This window comes from Varanus komodoensis, unplaced genomic scaffold (genome assembly GCF_004798865.1).
Source record: "Varanus komodoensis strain SLA01 unplaced genomic scaffold, ASM479886v1 scaffold2, whole genome shotgun sequence".
Taxonomy (NCBI): domain Eukaryota; kingdom Metazoa; phylum Chordata; class Lepidosauria; order Squamata; family Varanidae; genus Varanus; species Varanus komodoensis.
The window spans coordinates 11,329,160-11,346,510 of NW_025335568.1; the positions used below are offsets into that span (position 1 = coordinate 11,329,160).

Consider the following 17,351-nt stretch of genomic DNA (forward strand, 5'->3'; position numbering starts at 1 on the left):
GTTATATTTCCTGTTTGATCACACTATTTTGCAGCTTGTCTTCTTACTGATGCCTGATTAGTTCTCCTGTTACGTAGATGAGATGAGATGAGATGAGATGAGATGAGATGATTACATTCGATGATTACATTCGATTATAAACTGGATTTTATGTTTATATTAAATGTTATGGTTTTAATCTTGTTATGATTTTTGATTATTTTGTTACATGAGCGGAGCCTGCTAGAGCCAGGGGTCAGACTAGATGGCCTGAGAGCCCCTTCTGATCTGCTACATTTCTATGTTGCAGTGCAATTCTATCCTTGTTGTTGTGAGCCTCCCAGGCAGCCTTCAGGCTATGGAGTGGCATACAAAGGCAGTGAATAAATGAATCAAGAGGTGCAGCAGCTCAACCTGATCCCTCTCTGCAGGCTGTGTTTGAACCATCATGCTGGCACTGAGCCTACAGTCACGGAATACAGTGGGCAAAATTAAAGCAGGCAGTCACTGGGGAGGGTCTTCACATTGGAGGCATTCACGATGTACCTGGACAGCCACCTGCTGGAGTCCTGCCTTGAGTGGGGGGAGGGGCGGGGGTGGACCTAATGGCCTTCTTGCCCCCTTCCAGCTCTATGATTTGGTGATTTTACGATTTGGTGATATTCGAGAAGCTGTCTTATATTTGGCTGCTTGCAGGTTCAGCGGAAGGAAGCATGGAACGGTGGACTTTGTTAAAAGGCTGTTGATTGCACCTGGATCTATTAGAATCCACACTGAGAGGCTAACAATAAAAAGTAGACAGGGTTTGTCTACTCTCAAACGATCCAAAGATGACTAGCGTGCAGGAGAGCTGTTGGAATGATCGTGGCACACTTTGGTTCGAAAAGAAGGTCCACTGCAAGATGGTGAGCGTAGAAGGGAGAGAGAGAGAGCGCTTCTTCTCCCCAGGCAAGGCGGTGGGGAAAACTGCCATGCGGCGCTTTGGTCCTTCCAGGTGAGGCGGAAGGAAAAAAGGAGCAGTGAAGAAGCAGCTCTAGCAAGGAGGTGAGCCTCATCCTGGCCATGGCATTCACCCTCTCACTCCTGCCCTGGTTAGTGGATAGATCCATGTTGGAGTAAGGAAGGCACGTAACACCCATCCCGCAGGAATGCTATTAGGCAGGGGGGTTTCAGACAGCCTGCAGGTCGTGCCTTGGTTCAACAGCCCGAGACGTTCCTGACTTGAAAGCCAAGATGGCGCCTTCCTTCCATGTGGAAAACCTGACTAGACGGGATGGGGTTCAGAACTTCAGCCATGGGTGTAGGACAGCAGCCTCTCCTGCACTTGAAGGTACCAGCTCACTCAAGGAGGGCAGGGCAGGCTCTGTGCCCCCCCCACCCTTGCCCTCTACCTGTCCCTCTGCATCTGCTGCCTGAGGTGGCTGCATCATCCTGCCTGGGCTGGCCCTGCCCAGACCCTAAGTTTTTATTCTGGAACATTTCCCGCAGGCACCGGTTCTTCTGCAGCAGCAATTCATTGCCAGAGGGGGCTTTTTGAATTATGGCTGAGGGCTCTGCAGGTCTGCAAGGGCCATCTTGGGTAGGGATGCCTCAAGCCACATTTCAGGATGGTTTCATTTTTATTTAGCTTCTTTATATCCTGCATTTCAGGATACAGATCTAGGGCTGGGGGCCCCAACCCAGCCAGGAAGGTCCCTGGGTAACCTTGGACCAGTTGCCATCTCTAAACCTAACTTTCCCCATTGGATTATCTTAAGAATAAAGGGTGTAGGGAGTGTTCGGTGGCCAGATGGATCTTGTGCTAAAGAGCAGGTTAAAAATAGCTTGTTGGTGTTGACAATGTTCAACAAGGTGTGGGAGGGAAGTTTCGAGAATGATAAAACCACACAGAGACTGGTTTGAACAAATAGCTGGACTAAAGTTTCACTGTTTGCTGCATTAACTGGGAATTCTCAGAGGCTTGGATCTGCAAACTTGATGTGTGCATGAGAACATTCAAAGTGGCACCATCGCAGGGACCAGCTTACTTAGGACTGAGGCAAGGCAGAGGAAGAAATGTGCTCCTTTTGCTTCATCCCCAAATTCTTGTCCCCCAGGCCTCAGGTTGGTTGCAGCAAGCCTCGTAACACTGGTGGCACTCCCTGACCGAAACCCTTTCCTCTCTTTCTGTGCCTGGCACCTCCGAAACCTGCAGTTCCCTGGTGCGTAGGGACTCGTCCATAGAGAAGGGGGCAAATTGCTCAAATATATCAACAAAATCATAATAAAAAAGATCAGCACATAGCAATCGTTAATATTATTTGCTTATTTTATCTGGCCAGGGCGACTTATTTTATATTGTTATTTCTTGTATTTTAACTTTATGTTGTGAGCCGCCCCGAGGTTTCGGCGAATAGGGCGGCATAGAAATGTTTTAATAAATAAATAAATAAATAAATAAATAAATAAATAAATAAAATCCATCAGTATCTTCCCCCCGGGCAGCTGAGGTTTGGTGGCCCCATGGTGTGGGGGGAGGAAAGTGCAACATTGGCGTTGGATGGCAGGTGGCCTTGTGGGAAACAGCAATCTGGTTGCCAAGTAATGGTTGCCAGCTCCTGTTTGTGCATTACCTTTTGAAAAAAAATAAAAATAAAAATTGGCCCCTTCATGCAATTAAGTGATGGCAAGCAATAACATTTTGAGGAAGCGGGCAGAAATGACTCTGCAGCACAACAGGGTGGGCGTGAGGTGGCCCAAACATTTTGCTGCTGGGGGCACAGGGGAAAACGCCTTCGTAGCCATACAGACTCTGTCTGGGCTGGAAGCTGACTCTCGTGAAGAAGCCACTCCGCCTTTTGCCGCGCCAGTGGCCAGCCTGGCCCCCACTCCCCGGCTTCCGGCACCCCATCCCTGCTCACCGCCGTTCAGCATGAGCTCCCCACACAAGCGCCACACTCGTGTCTAATGGTAAGCCAGCCAGTGAGTGGGGGCAGCGAGTTCAGACACCGCAACAAGCCAAGGTAGATTTTTGCCATAGTCGGTCTATGGTGTTGTTTGAACCCAGTCATGATATTCCTCCACTGTAATTTTGGGTCTTTATAAACCACAATTAAAAACGATGTTTTGTTCTATGGTTTTTCTGTACCACCATGGCTTGTTGTGTTGTCTGAAGCCAGGATCATGGTTCGCACAGTCCTGGGATGCAATGACCACAGAGTCCTCTGGAAAGAGTGGCAAGCACTCCAATCATCCAGCTTCTGTTCATGGACCAATGAGGGAGAGGTAGGTGATAAAGGCAGGAAGCAATGCACCTTGGGATTGGATTTCGGGCACAGTAGCTGGTGGGATTCATGCCAACATTGGAAGGACTGATGGAGAAGGATGGAAACCACAATAACACAAAAACCACTTGATTATCTGTCAGGTAGATCATGGTAAATAAACCCCATGAATTATGGCAACCATGTAGCTTGTCATGCTGTATGAAATCAGCCAGTTTCTACAGGAGTTCATTAAGAGGCTGCAAACTTCCTGAAGCCCCACATGGTTCGGGACACAGTGACGCAGTGTCGTTTTCACTTCCTCAAATTTTCCAGTGCAGTTTGCAAAATTTTTTTTTAAAAAATAAAAAAGTGACTGAAGGGGAAGCAGCCTTAACATCAGTAAGAATCCATGTGCTTTGCCTTTGAGCGAGCCCTCAAGAACCTTCCCAGACTGGGATGCAGCCCTCATCTGAAAAAGCTTTCCCACCCCAATATAGCCAAGCCACATTTGGCCACCCATAATGCTGCCACCACCGTTGAACCTTTGAGGGCCCTTTGGCAGGACGCCCATCCCTCCCTGAGTCCACATTCCTGCCAGCCTCGTCACCAGCTGTGGCTGCACCTCCTGTTCTTTCTCTTCATTGCCCCCATTTGCCTGCTGGAGGGGCAGAGAGTTAGGAGGCAGCATGACCGACTGGGATCGAAGTTGCTCAAAGAGATCTCTAAGCTGGATTAACCACTTCTCACAGGAGCGTCTAGTGTTGGACTCGAGAGATGATTCCAGCCCTACTGGTTTACTGTGTGATGGTAGACTAGGTCTCAGCATTAAAACTGGAATTGCTAGAGCCTATACTGGGATCAATAAGCAGCAGGACATTGTGATGAGAAGTCAGAATGGACTGTCCACAGTGAGTGGCACTGTCCTGTCGTGTTGCCCTAAAAGCAAAGATCCGTGTCAGACTTTCACTGCTGTGAGACTCCTGCAGAAGGACAGGGACCTCTGAAAGCGCGCTCTCACCAGCAATGGAAAGATGAGATGGGTGCACTCCAGAAAGGGAGCCACAGCCTTGCATTTACAAGATGACAAGCAGGGCTACCAACACAAGACATTCTGGAGGATGTTCATTCACAAGGTTACAAGACAGACGTTACTTGACAGCACATAACCACCACTATCACCAGCTTCCAGCTACTGGGAACTTCTTATCTCATGCCTGAGTTGCTTACCCACCCTTCTGCTGAAGATCAGTGTGAGAGCTGAATCTTCCCTCGCCCTCCCTCCTTTCCCTTGCTGGCGGTTCCTGGCAGTTCTAGAATTTAGAGGGACCACTATGAAACCCTTAGCTTTTTTGTCTGCCCTTTGGCTTTCAGCCCAGCATGAGGAGCACACAAATGGTTAAGCACTTGGGGACCCAGGCACAGTGTCCCTCCCACAGGAAGGGAACTTTTCCTTGGTGATTGACAATCTGTATCTGGAATTCATGGCAGTATTCAGAGAAACATAGAAACAGAGCGAGTCAGAAGGGGTCTCCTGGGCCATCTAGTCTGACCCCCGGCTCTTTTATTCAATACATTGCACGCCATCTTTCAAACCTAGTTTAACTTCTTCCTGAACGTCCTCGTATCTAAAGTGAGGTGCTTTGGCTGGAGCAGCCCTTGGGGTAGTACATCTGATTTAGGGTACTTTACCAAGGATCTCTGGGGTATCCGAGGGAGGAAGATTCTCCAGTTGCATCACATTCTTTTGTGGTGTTTTTGGCATAGCACATTATTCACAGATATGAAAATGGAAGCTGTGGACTCGGGCGCTGAGACAGTATCAGGTGGCATCATTTCACCATCCCTGTGAAGCCGAACACATGCAAAGTGCCTTCTTTACACCAGGTTGCAAACAGTAGACCTCATTTACCCGCTCGCAAATGCGTCCAAAGTCTCTCATTCTTTTTAGCCCAACTCAGTCGAGATGTGCTCAGTATCCGGTTGCCAGCAGCCACCAGAACCCATTCAGGCTCTCTTAAGCAAACATCTGACCATGCAACTGAGCAAAAGCCGAGAGAGAGCAAAGATAAGCCCCTCATTCACATGGCTAGAACCGCTGTTTGCCGCTTCATAGATTTGTGGTCAGTGTGTTGCCTGCACAGATCAAGCTCTTTTGGGATAGCGAGGGAGCAGACGAGCAGTGATGATCAGTACCCTACTTTTCCCATGTGCCCCCTGCGTTTGTGAGTTTAGAATGCAAGATGCAGGAGGAGACTAGAAACATAGAAACCGAGTGAGTCAGAAGGGATCTCCTGGGTCATCTAGTCTGACCCCCGGCTCCAGCCGCTCCACTCATGACATGCCTACCATGTGCATGTCCACCCTATCCTTAAACACTCTCACCACTGGGGCTTCAGCCACCTCCCATGGGAGCCCATTCCATATTCTAGGGGTCTTGTCAGGAGGCACTTCCTGGCATCCACCCTAAATCTTGGTTCCCTGAGCTTTGCTCCATTGGAACGCGTCCTGCCCTCCACTGCAGGGGAAAAAAGGTCGTGACCCACCTCTGTGTGGCACTGCCTCATGTACCTGCATGTCGCTTTCAAGTCCCCTCTGAGTATCTCTTTTCCAGCCTGAAAAGACCCAGCTCCCTCAGTCTCTCCTCATATGGCTTAGCCTGCAAACCAGCCACCATCCTAGTGGCCCTTTGCTGCACTGATTCCAGCCTTGCTCTATCCCTCTTGTGATGAGGGGCCCAGATCTGAACACAATACATTCTGCTCAGAGAGATCTCTTTGGCTTGGTTTCATCTACCACGCAGGGGCTGCTGGCAACCGCCTCTGCAAATGCATGGGGATTAAAAGCATTTGTGGGCTCCTTGGCATGTGCATCAGCTTGCTCACATGGGGTGCCCCTCTGGAAAGCCCCACATACTCTGCCTGTTGCCTAGGGCTGGGGTGGGTCGCTCCCATGCCACTGGACTGGCTCAGACATCAGAAGCAGAATGCCTGTGGGCACCAGATGCTATGGAGAGATTCTGGCGGCAGCTGGTTGGACACCATGTGGACAGAATGGTCTGATGTACTATGGCTCTTCCTATGTTTCCCTGTCAATTCAAAGTCCAGAATTTAAAGCATCCATTTATTACATTAACAAGAAACTGAGACAATTATGCTGTTCATAAACAAGTTCCTAGAGTATTCAAGAGCCTCCCAAATTATTTTGAGAAGGGATGGGAAGCCGATCACCCACAAGCAGCGCCAGCAGCTCATCCTCTGGGCTGGGCAGCCTCCAGGTTACCAGAGAAACAAACTGGCAAACGCGCTGAATGAAGGCTGAATGCCCCGTCGCTTGCATATTTAGGCATCCGATGGGTGTTTAGAAAGAAAAAGGGGTCATAGGTCCCCCACAGGCTCCAGCTGGTTGTCCTGGCTGGCTTTTGATGGGAGTCGCAGGGCTTTTCTCTGTCCAAACATGCACCCGGTTGGGCCCTTGAACGCTTGGTTTTGAACCCTTTCCAAGCCTCCATAGCCGTTTGCCCAGTGGCAGGAGGTGAAGGAGGGGTACATCTCAGGCACAGGGTCCTCCGTAGCAAATGCAGTGGACTTGGTGGGAGATCCGGCATCCAGACCCTTACGATGCGCATCACAGAGCAGAGGACGCTGTCTTAGGCAACGGGTGCATCTACCGCAGACCTGGCTGCTCTGAATGGCAGCACCTTTCCTATCACCTGCGACCTGATCCTCTGGAAACTGGGGGCACCAGGGCTGCAGCTGGGGGCCTTCCGCATGGGAAGCGTGTCAGAGCGGCTGCTCCTCCCTTTGGCTTAGCAAGTTGACTCAGACGATGGCTGCAGGTCACAGCACAGTGCCAAAAGGAAGGAAGCCGACTGGCTAAATGGGGAGGGAAAAGGGTGGAGCGTTTCAAGGAGGGGGGGTCAGTTGGATGTATGCATGGGTACTGCTGTCCTGTGTGATCAGATGTTCGTGAGGATAACTAGAATTCTGTTGATGTCAGAACTCAACAGAGAAACCAGGTCCCTTGAAATTGCGACGTGCAGATCCACCATGCCAGAGCTGCCTGTATCTGGGTAAGACCTGTTGTCCTCTGAGGTCTCTCACCAAAGGGGACAGGGGTCTTCTGCCCAGGAAGCTCAGAACTGTTTAAGTGGGGATGCAAGGAACCAAAGCTTGCTCTCAGAGGGGCAGAAGCAGCTCAGAATTGTTGTGCCAGTCCACTTCACTGCTTTCATAATGCTGCAGAGACAGTAACAATTGAGCTAAAATTGAGGGCCAGGCGACTGAGCTTTGGAGATTTTACCGAGAACCCTCAGGTCTACTTTTCCCTCCATAAACTAAGCACTGATGATGATCTGGAAGTGGGGCAATTAACATCGACTCCTTTGCAGTGATCGGATGACTTCCTACTGAGATGTAGACTTTCCACTCCCATTCTCCTCTGCAAGGGTGGAGAACTTTTTAAAAGGGTCTGCCCTGGAGGCGAAGAGATACTGCTGGTTTCCAGAGGCTCTGGGGGAAGATTCTGGCTGGTATGGCTGGCATTCTCAACAAGGCCCAGGTCACGCTTTCCTTGAGCACAGCCTGGCCAGCACATTGGCACACACTGGCTTTGAGGGCAATGCAGCGAGGGAAGATGGCTGGAGTGCAGGTGGAGGAAAACTCAAGCCGAGTCCCCTCAGACAGGGGCTGGAGCTCATTATCAAGCCTAACCGTCAGTAACTCTAAGCCACTGGCCAACTTACCCTTCCTGGGAAAGTTCCTAGTACTGTACTTTCAAACCACTAAATGGCTTAGGGTCATGTTATGTGAAGGGTCACCTTATCCCATATGAACCTGCCCAAGACTTGAAATCATCTTCGGAGATGCTTCTCCAGGAATCCCTTGCAAAGGGAGGGAGGCAGGGGGCTATCGGGAGAAGGGCCTTTTGGTTGTGGCACCTTGATTGTGGAATGTGCTCCCCAAAGCAGTGGGTCTGATGCAACTTTGCATTCTCTTTGGTGTCAGGTGAAGCCCTTTTTATTTTCCCAGCATTGTAACAGTTTAACGTTACCAATATTACATTTTATTCTGTACTGCTACTTCTATGCTGATTCGATTGCTATTGTGGTTTTGTTGTTTTAAATTAGTGAGTGTGTGTGTGTGTGTGTGTGTGACCTTTTGTTAACCACCCAGAAAGCCTCAGTTATTGGGAGGTATAAAAATGAAATAAATAAATAAATAACTTAAGCAATTGATGTGGGAACTGACACCTATTAGCCAATTGAGAGACAGTGTGGTATAGTGGTTAGAATGTGGACTGAAACTTGGAAGATCTGGGTTCTGGTCCTTGCTGGGCCATAAAGTTTGCACTGGATGACTTTGAGTCAGTCAAAGAATCTCAGCCCAACCTACTCTCAGGATTGTTGTGAGGATAAAATGGGGAGCAGGGGTGCTTGGAGGCTGACTTGGTTCCTTGCAAGAGGAAGAAAGGCAGAATAGACTTGCAATATAACAATGCAAGGATCACTCCAGCGGATGGCTCTTGGATGGCTCCGGATGGCTACTCGTGGTGATGGTTCCGCGCCTGGAGCAACATGCCTTTAAATGCCACTGGCTCAGGAGCAACAACAGGAAAGGGCTATTGTCCACATGGCTGGCTTGTGGGCTTCCAAGGAGCACCTGCTTGACCACTTCGCAGACGGAATGCCGGACGAGGGAGGCCTTGACTATTATGCTCTGTGAGGGCTTGCCCATACTTGACCTGCCACTGGCGATTTAGAAGACTTTTATTCAAAAATTCTGTCCTTATGCAAAGACTTCTGACCACCAGACTCCCATCTGGCTATTGTCCCCCTCCCCCGCCGCCAAGCCCCAAAAACTCGCTTGTTTGATTTCCTAGCACTGAATTCTGGAATGCAGCAGATTGCGCAACTCAGCACCAAGTTAAGAAATCCATCATGTTCGGGGAAACAGGAACATCTGAAATAATAAATGCAGGAATGTCTAATTTGGAAAGAAAAAGAGAAAAGCCATCTAAGTCTGCTGGCAGTCACAAGTTGCAGAGTGCAGCCCTTAAGCAATCAGAGGTTTTCCCTATTTTAATTCCTCTCTGATCCAGAGCAGAACAACTGTCACCACACCGGCCAAAACCGAAACCGCAGGTGCAGCAACTGCCTTGACCTTCTGGCACAGCTCTGGGGCCGAGTGGGTGGAGAGAGCCATGCCGGCTACCTGTCGCAGCTGCAGGTGCTGGAGGCCACGACTGCGTTGACTCAGAAATGCCTCCTGCATTCTTTCCCAGCCAGAAATATAGGTCAAACATGAAAACGGAAGTGAACCTAATGACTTTTGTAGTGATTTTCAGAGAATTTAAGCATGCCCTGAAAAGGCTGGACATGCTTCCATCCTCCCGTTGAGACCATTCTTCCAGGGCTCAGGCGGTTTCCTTGTGCTACCAAGTTCCATGTGTTTGGCACTCTTAGTGGTGGGAATGCTTTGAAAGTGTTAGAACCTTTCCAGACATTTCCCTTCACCTTCTTCCCACTCATTTTATTCTTCCTTCTCCAGCTTCAATTCCCCTTGATAATGGCAATGAAGGAAAATGAGAAAAATACTCTTGGCAGATCCCACTGGACTCTCAGGTCTCCATTAAACAGATGTAGGGGTAGCCACTTATGGGGCCTAGCAAAGCCCCCGAATGGGTGCTACTGCCTAGTTTCTTACTTACTTATTTCTAAATATACCTTCACTGCTTGTGGCCTCAGTCCCCCTGAGCTTACTAAATGGCCTGCTTACAATTTCTAGGAAGTCTTTGTTGAGACATAGCCAAAGTGTCTGAGAAATGTCACAGGGATGAGTAACGGCCTTCTGGCCAGGGACTGAGTGCAATAAGAGCCAGCTGCTTGGTGAGCAACTTTGTTCCCTTGATTGCAGAAGCTGAGATGGAGCAAAGGATCCATGGATACGCAGCCTTCGGCTTGTGAAGGTGGCACCCAGCCCCAGGGTGACTCCTCCTTGGAGCCACAGAGAATGAAGGCTCAATGGAAGGAAACAGTGACTCAAAGAAAATGGAAATGATCCCTTCGAAAGGATGCATTCCATGGGAGGTGTTGGGAAAATTTGGATAAATCCTGTCAGAAAAACATTTCTTCTGTGTGCTTTTTGCATTGTGGGATCAAAGCCTGTACTTCTCAAACCAAGCTAAGTCACTGTTTCAAATGGCCTTCCTCCCCTGCTCCTTTCTCTCACCTTTAGCTGCAAGCTACAGTACACAGGCCATTTAGTCCAAATTTACATTGGATACCTTCACAATGATTAAATAATCATTGCTGGAATTCAGTTTTACAAGGAAGTATCTTCCTAGCCCAGGGTTTCATATGCCCTGGTCACTCAGAATGTTTAGAGTCTAGATAAGAGTCTGAGCTTATCATGAATAGTTTCTCAGTAGCTTGAATTTACATGTCTAAGCAGACCTGGAGATGGGTTCAAGCTACTGAACTAAAGTGTCAATACAGGCAATTAGAAATATTGTAATCTCATTGTCTCTGTATGATTGACTGACATTCCTTTATCTGTTCTGCATGTGATGACCTCAGAATCGTATTGTAATGTCTGTATTCTGTCATTAATTGCCCTGTACCTGTGTACCTGTAAATGCCCTGTAATGGTACTGAAGCTTTGCAGCAGAGTTCACCTCTGCCTGCCCGGTAATGCACGTACCGCGGGAACCTTGGGGTAATACAATAAAGCCTCAGATGGTCTGGACACTTGATCTTTCCCACGAACCCCAGTTTTATTTACTCTTCTCAAATTGAGATTCCGGGATTCTGACAACTGTCAGTAGAGCTTCATGTTGAGGATGTGCCCTGGGGAAGCGTCTGGTCCAGGGTGCAGGCATGTTCCCTCTATGCCTACATGGATGCCCTCCTGGGTGCAGGGGGAGACAGCCCCTGGCAGTGTGAGTGAGTCTTGCACATGGAGGGGGAGTGTGGACACATGTGCAGCGAGGGGGGAGCAGTGGATGTGTGTGCTTGCACATCAGCACAGAGTGGGGCAGCAGCCGGGAGAATTTTGCAGTTCTCTTCTAGAGCAGCCTTCCCCAACCTGGCATTAAATTTGTTGGTACTGTGTACCAACCAGAGGCATTGGTACCACAGCTCTACGTGGGGCTACCCTTGAAGACGGTTCGGATACTACAGTTGGTGCAAAATAGAGCTGCCAGGCTGCTGACGGGGACTGGACGTTATGTTCACATGACTCCAGTTCTCCGTCAGCTTCACTGGCTTCCCATTGAAGTCCGGGCCCAATTCAAGGTGTTGGTGATGAACTATAAAGCCCTAAATGGCTTGGGTCCTGGTTACCTGAAGGAGCGCTTACGTCCATATATGCCCGGCCGCCCCTTGAGATCAGCGGGAGAGGCCCTTCTCCGGGAACCCTCCGTGAAAGAAATTAGGAGGGTAGGTACTCGGAGGAGGGCTTTCTCAGCGGTGGCGCCTAAGTTATGGAATGCGCTCCCCAGAGAGGTCCGCCTGGCGCCATCGTTATTTGTTTTTCGGCGCCAGGCGAAGACCTTTTTATTCAAGCGGCATTTTAACTGTTAGCATTACTAGATTTTATCTGGCCAGGGCAGCTTATTTTATATTGTATTTTGTATTTTTAATTTAATGTTTATATTTATTGTAATTTATATTATAATTACTTTTAATTTATTGTTGTAAGCTGCCCCGAGGCTTCGGCGGCTTAAATAAATAAATAAAATCCCCATCCGGCAGAGCCACTGACTGCGCCTTGTGGGTGCTGCAGTCCAAATGTGTCTGGAAAGCAAAAGGTTCAGGGAGGCTGCTCTAGAGCAACGGTGCTACTCTAGTGCTAGGCAGTTCCTTTGCAGAGCAGCAGAAAACAACACCGGGGGGGGGGGAGGCAGCAGGCCAAGGCCAAGGCCACGCCCAGGGAAAGTGTGGACCAATGAGGGAGAGGCAGGCAGGAGCAGTGACTCCTGGGATGGATGCAGCCGCATGGGGCCGGAGGGATGCGTGCATGCTACCCACTGGAGGGAAGGTGGAGATGCATGGAAATGCTGCAAGAAACCATGCGGATGTGGCACCGTGAGAGACCATGTTCGTAGCATGGTTCCCACATGGCGTTGCTCAGCGTTGTGTGTGGATACAGCCATCGGCTCGATAAATGGATGCTCCTTCACGACAAAAAACAACTTTTGCAGCAACCCTAACTGTCCTCAAATGGAACTTGCTGAAGGGGAGGCCACCCTGGATTTCATTCTAAGTGCATGATTTGAGTGTTGTTGAACTTACTGGGAGTGGTGAACACAGTACCAACAAATGTAATTCCTATAAAATACCAGTTGTCAATGGAAGCAAAGCATCAGATTTCATTTCAACAGGGGAATCTTGCAAAACTGGGACTGGTAAAAAGGAAGTTGGAAAGGACAGTGCAGAAATTCAGATCTCTCTAGGACTTTTGGGAGTTCCTCAAAGCACAATAAAAGATTTGCCATCTATTATCATGGCAACAATTGTGGCAAGCACAATACTTGCCATCAAGCCAAGGAACGCCCCAGCATGCTTAACAAAGCTGCTTAACAAAGCTAGTATCGACGAAGCCATTAGAGAAAAGAAGTCTTCCTTTAGAAAAAACAATGTCTTGTTTAAACAAGGACAAAATAAAACACAGACTTGCACAAAAGAAACGCAAGAAGGAATTCAAAATAGAATGTTGTGGTGTGTAACACTAGTAATATTAAAGCCCACAATAAAAACATTCAAGCTGGAATCCTATGCATGTTGAGACAGAAAAAAATCCTAGACCTGCGAGCTGACTGGGGTTAAGCTGGGAGTCAGAGGACCTTTTTCTCTCTGGACGTGCACCTTAATGCATCAAAGCAGGACGTCTAGGAGTGAATTAAATAGGAAAGAAGGATAAAGAGCTTGTGATGTGGAATGAATTCTGTGCATCTGAGTTCACTTGTGCCTGAGTTAGGAAATTCAGAATCCGGGCGGTTGGGGGTGGATCTGCCTCCACTCAAGTCTGCTCTTCCCACTAATCCTCGCACTGACAAATGACAACAATTGCACGGAATCAGAATTCCTTTCTGCTGCAGGTGACCCTAATTAGCACATAGGCAAACACAAACCTCTCTAGAAGATCCCCAGCTCTTGCCTCCTGTTGATATCTCTCTTGAGCTGGCAGAGGTTGCAGGGAGCACAGCAAGTAGCAGCAAGACAGTCTGAGCAGATGGATCCCTGCAGGCAGAGTACAAAAATGCATCCTGTTACAGGCCCATATTTACACCTGATTGCCAAGGGAGACGGTGCTCGGTTTTTTGTAACCTTTTTCCATATGGAGGAGAGACCAGAAGTAAGAACTGTGCACGGCGGGAGGGACTGCTGCAGAAGAGACCCGGGGAAAGGCAGCTGCTGCTTCCCTTGAGATGCCCCCACTGCTCAAAGCTAGAAACACCCGTTGTGATGCGTGTATATGTCGATATTGGCACCCTAACCATAAACCCCAGGGCAGAATGGGCCTTTAGGCTATGGGAAGCCATGAATTCCGGAAGAAAGGACCTCACATCCTGGGCTGGCCCATGTGAGAAAAGAGGGGAAGGTGGAATTCTAGCGGACAAAGGTCAGGCGATTGTCCTGTTAAGGAGATTAGGCAAAACAACCTTGCAAGGAGGATGAAGGTTTTCCTGAGATACCTGGAAATTACCTCGTCTATAGCACCTGGCAACCACAGACAAGGATCTCACCTCTTAGCAAGAGAAACCAAGTAATGGCCATCCAGAGGCCATCAAGCCCCATTCCAGCATTCAGCATAAGCCTGGGAAGCCATCTTTCCCATAAGCCACATGTTCAGAAAGAAGTGGTATAAATAGCAGGGCATTAGAAAGGAGTGGTCTTGCTCCTCTCTCCTCCATCTCCAGACACACAAGCTCAACTGCTGTAAAACAGGAAATGGAACCCTGTAGCGGGAATCCTTTCTGTCGGTTTCACTCTACGTTCAGTAGGAAGTTCTTTCTCTCTTTAAAGATACAGAGTAAGATTGGGATGTAATGGGTGTATTTGCTGTTTGGGCTATACGGGGCTAAACCTCGTGACTGTTCTATGTTTTTCTGGTGAATAAAAGTGTCCTTTTCCCTTCTAAGTGCCGTGGGTGTTTGTGTGGATGCAAATCCAGAGCTTGTTCTCTCTGGCTGTGGAGGTTAAAACCCAGCAAAAGGTCCCAAGCTTTTCAAGGCGATCTGGGGAGCAAGCGCCCCCTTTTGAGGCGCATTACTCCAGATACCCTGGCGTAAGACCATTTGCACACTGGCAACTAATCCATGCCGGCCTTGTTAAACTCAGAGAACTACAGGGTGGGGGTCTCCGGTGATGCAGGTCCCAAATCGCCCAGGTGGTCCCAACAGTGCCCAGGTGAACAGTAGAGACTGGTTCCTCAAAATCAGCTTTTTTTGGAGAAAAACTTTGCACATGTGTGTACCATAGGGAGTGGACAGGGTCCAACATGTATAAAACCACGCAGCTGATTAAAGTTTGGGAATATGGAAACATGCATAGCCAAGTAGATTGCTCTCTTGGAGAGACTCTGTTTTGCTTTACCTGGCCTTCCCTAAGCTGGAGCCCTCCAGGTGTTTTAAACTGCTAAACCTACCATCCCCAGCAAGCAGGGCCAGCAGGATCGCCGACTGGAGAGGACAGTGGCGCTTCCTGTCCCAGTTCTAGAAAAAGTACTGCAAAGGGGGCAGGGCGTAGGCAGAGACCTCTGCAGGCGGGTTGGGCAGCCTACCTGGCTGCACTGAGCCCACGGGGCAGACACTCCCCCCTCCTGCCATGCACTCATGGGCCTTCTGCCCAGGCTCCACAAACCTTCTGGGGGCCCAGTTCCACTGGCCATTCGGTTCTCCAGGCATTGGCCCAGGACTGGAAGTATGCACTGCTGCGCCCCAGCCTTTCAAGCTCCTTAATCCTTGTTGGCCCACGGCTACCCATGGGCCATGTCTTGCCTGTAACACAATTCGCAGACTCTTCCCTGCGAGCTCACGGCCATCAACAGCAACAACACATGAGCGCTTTTCTGAAGGAAATGCCCTGCTGTTTCACGAGGCTGCCTGTGGCAGGCCATGTCAAAAGGACGTGATATGATGGTCAGATAACTTGCCGGTATCCTGTACAGAGTCCGGTAGCGAGTCCTCATGGCCACACTCGGCCCACAGCAGCAGCATTCGTCCATGTCCTTGGCAATTTTGCATCCCAGACAGAAGAAGCAGAATGTTCCACAGCAGCCTAAAGAGAGATCAGACAAGGTTTCCTTCCAACATTCAAGCAGCCAGTGAGTCTTTGAGACTTATTGTAAGAGAAGGGCCATTCCGGGTGATGGCTTGGGATGAATAAAGGACAGGTTGTTCCGAGTCATTCGAGCTACTTGCTCTTGTATCATGACCACTAGAGCTTTCTCAATGGCCTCTACCAGTGCTGAGCAGAGAGGAACTAGAGCATCACGCAACTTGAGAGACCAAAGGAACCCGGCTGCTCTCCTGAAACCGTTGCTTCAGCCTTGGTTCCTGGTACATCTGAGCCATTTTGCACACAGAGCAGCTATTTAGAGACTCATGTGCTTCACCACGCTTCCCTTCTGACTTCTAGACTTCCCATCTCTCTGGGAAGAGCCTCTCTGTTTATGACTTTAGCTTGCGACTTCTGCTCGCAGCTGACTTCACTGAGCCCTGACAGATGCCTGCTCTGGAAATTGTCCCAGCCTGTAAAGATCAGCTTTGGTTTACTCCAGATTGAAACCCATTCTGCGCTTGGAGCTAAGGAGCATATGCACTGCCATCCATCTCTCGTCAAGGCATGAGTGCACCACATGCTTGCTGGGAAAACAGCTGCACGCAAAAGTGATCCTTCCGTCCATGTGCCCATGGCTTGGGAAAGTCTTGCAGCCACAGCAGCAGCAAAGACCTGCCGCAGAAGAGAGCATCTCTCAAGTCCCTTCCACATGTGCATGCGAGAGCATGGAAGCCACTTCTGTGTGGAGCACTTGTACAATGCAAGCTCTGTGAATAACAACCCATGGGAGGAGCTTGTTCCCAGGGCCATTTCAGGCAACATCAAGAACTTAAGAAGAGGCCTGCTGGATCAGATCAGGAGTGCACCCAGCCCAACCTTCAGCTCACACCATGGTCACCCAGTTGACCACAGGGCCCTTCCAGCAGGGTAATTAATTCACTGGCAAGGTGCAGGGGATGGGTCCCATCCATCTGGATATGTGATATATGTGCAGTCTTTGGCACAGGAGTGGCTCCCACACAGTAGAGAAGCCTTCTCCGCTCAATGGCCTCCAGATGTTCTGGACTACAATTCCTAGCATCCCTGTTGGCCATGCTGGGCAGGGATGATGGGAGCTGGAGTCCAGGGCATCTGGAGGGCGCCAGGTTGTGGAAGGTCGTTGTAGGACATGGTGCATCCTTGCCAACTAAAGCCAAAGCTGGAGAAGGTGAAGGTGTTGTGGGCACAAGAGAAGAAGAATCGAAAGATGTGCGCAAGAGGCAAAGCTGCCTCGGAAACTGTGACTGGAGTGTGGTGGGAATGCCAGTGACCGGCGTTGACGGACAGACTGCCGACACTTCCAAAGGAAGGACAAACTGTGGTGGAGATTCGAAGTGCTGCAGCGTGTCAGGCCCAGACCCAAGGCGTTCACTCACAGATACGGCAGTCGCTTCCACAGTCACAGAGATTGGTCTGCCACTCGAAGCTGCGCGTGGTTCTGTGGCATTGTGGCTGAGTGATGATGGGCTGTGAAGTCATTTCCATTCTTGCCAGATGTGCTTTGATCTTACGGTCTAGTGGGAGGAAAAATACTGCTGTTAGTGAAGTCCCTTTTTAGGATTTTTTTAACAGCCTGAATGCTGTGATCCTTTTTATATTGCTTTTATAGATGTCTTAATTCATTGTGTTTTAATTGGTTTTAATGCATTTTACTTTGTTAATATGTTTTATGTATTATAAGCCATATAGGAAGGCCTCGGCGGTTATAGGCAGCCTATAAATACATGTATAAATAAACAAATGTATATTAAAAATGCCACTTGATTTTCCTTGCGAGGTGCCTTACCCCATGTCCCTCCCTGGTCTTG

At 49.1% G+C, this 17,351-nt stretch overlaps 1 protein-coding gene across 1 annotated transcript; it reads right to left on the minus strand.

Moving 5' to 3' along the window:
• Window positions 1-13,356: 13,356 nt before the first annotated feature.
• Window positions 13,357-17,028, minus strand: LOC123023131 (placenta-specific gene 8 protein-like). The gene is made up of 3 exons (XM_044429537.1): window positions 16,920-17,028; window positions 15,377-15,501; window positions 13,357-13,461 (listed from the first exon to the last, which is right to left on the minus strand). The coding sequence occupies exons 1-3, from the start codon at window positions 17,026-17,028 to the stop codon at window positions 13,357-13,359; spliced, it is 339 nt and encodes a 112-aa protein (XP_044285472.1).
• Window positions 17,029-17,351: the final 323 nt, after the last annotated feature.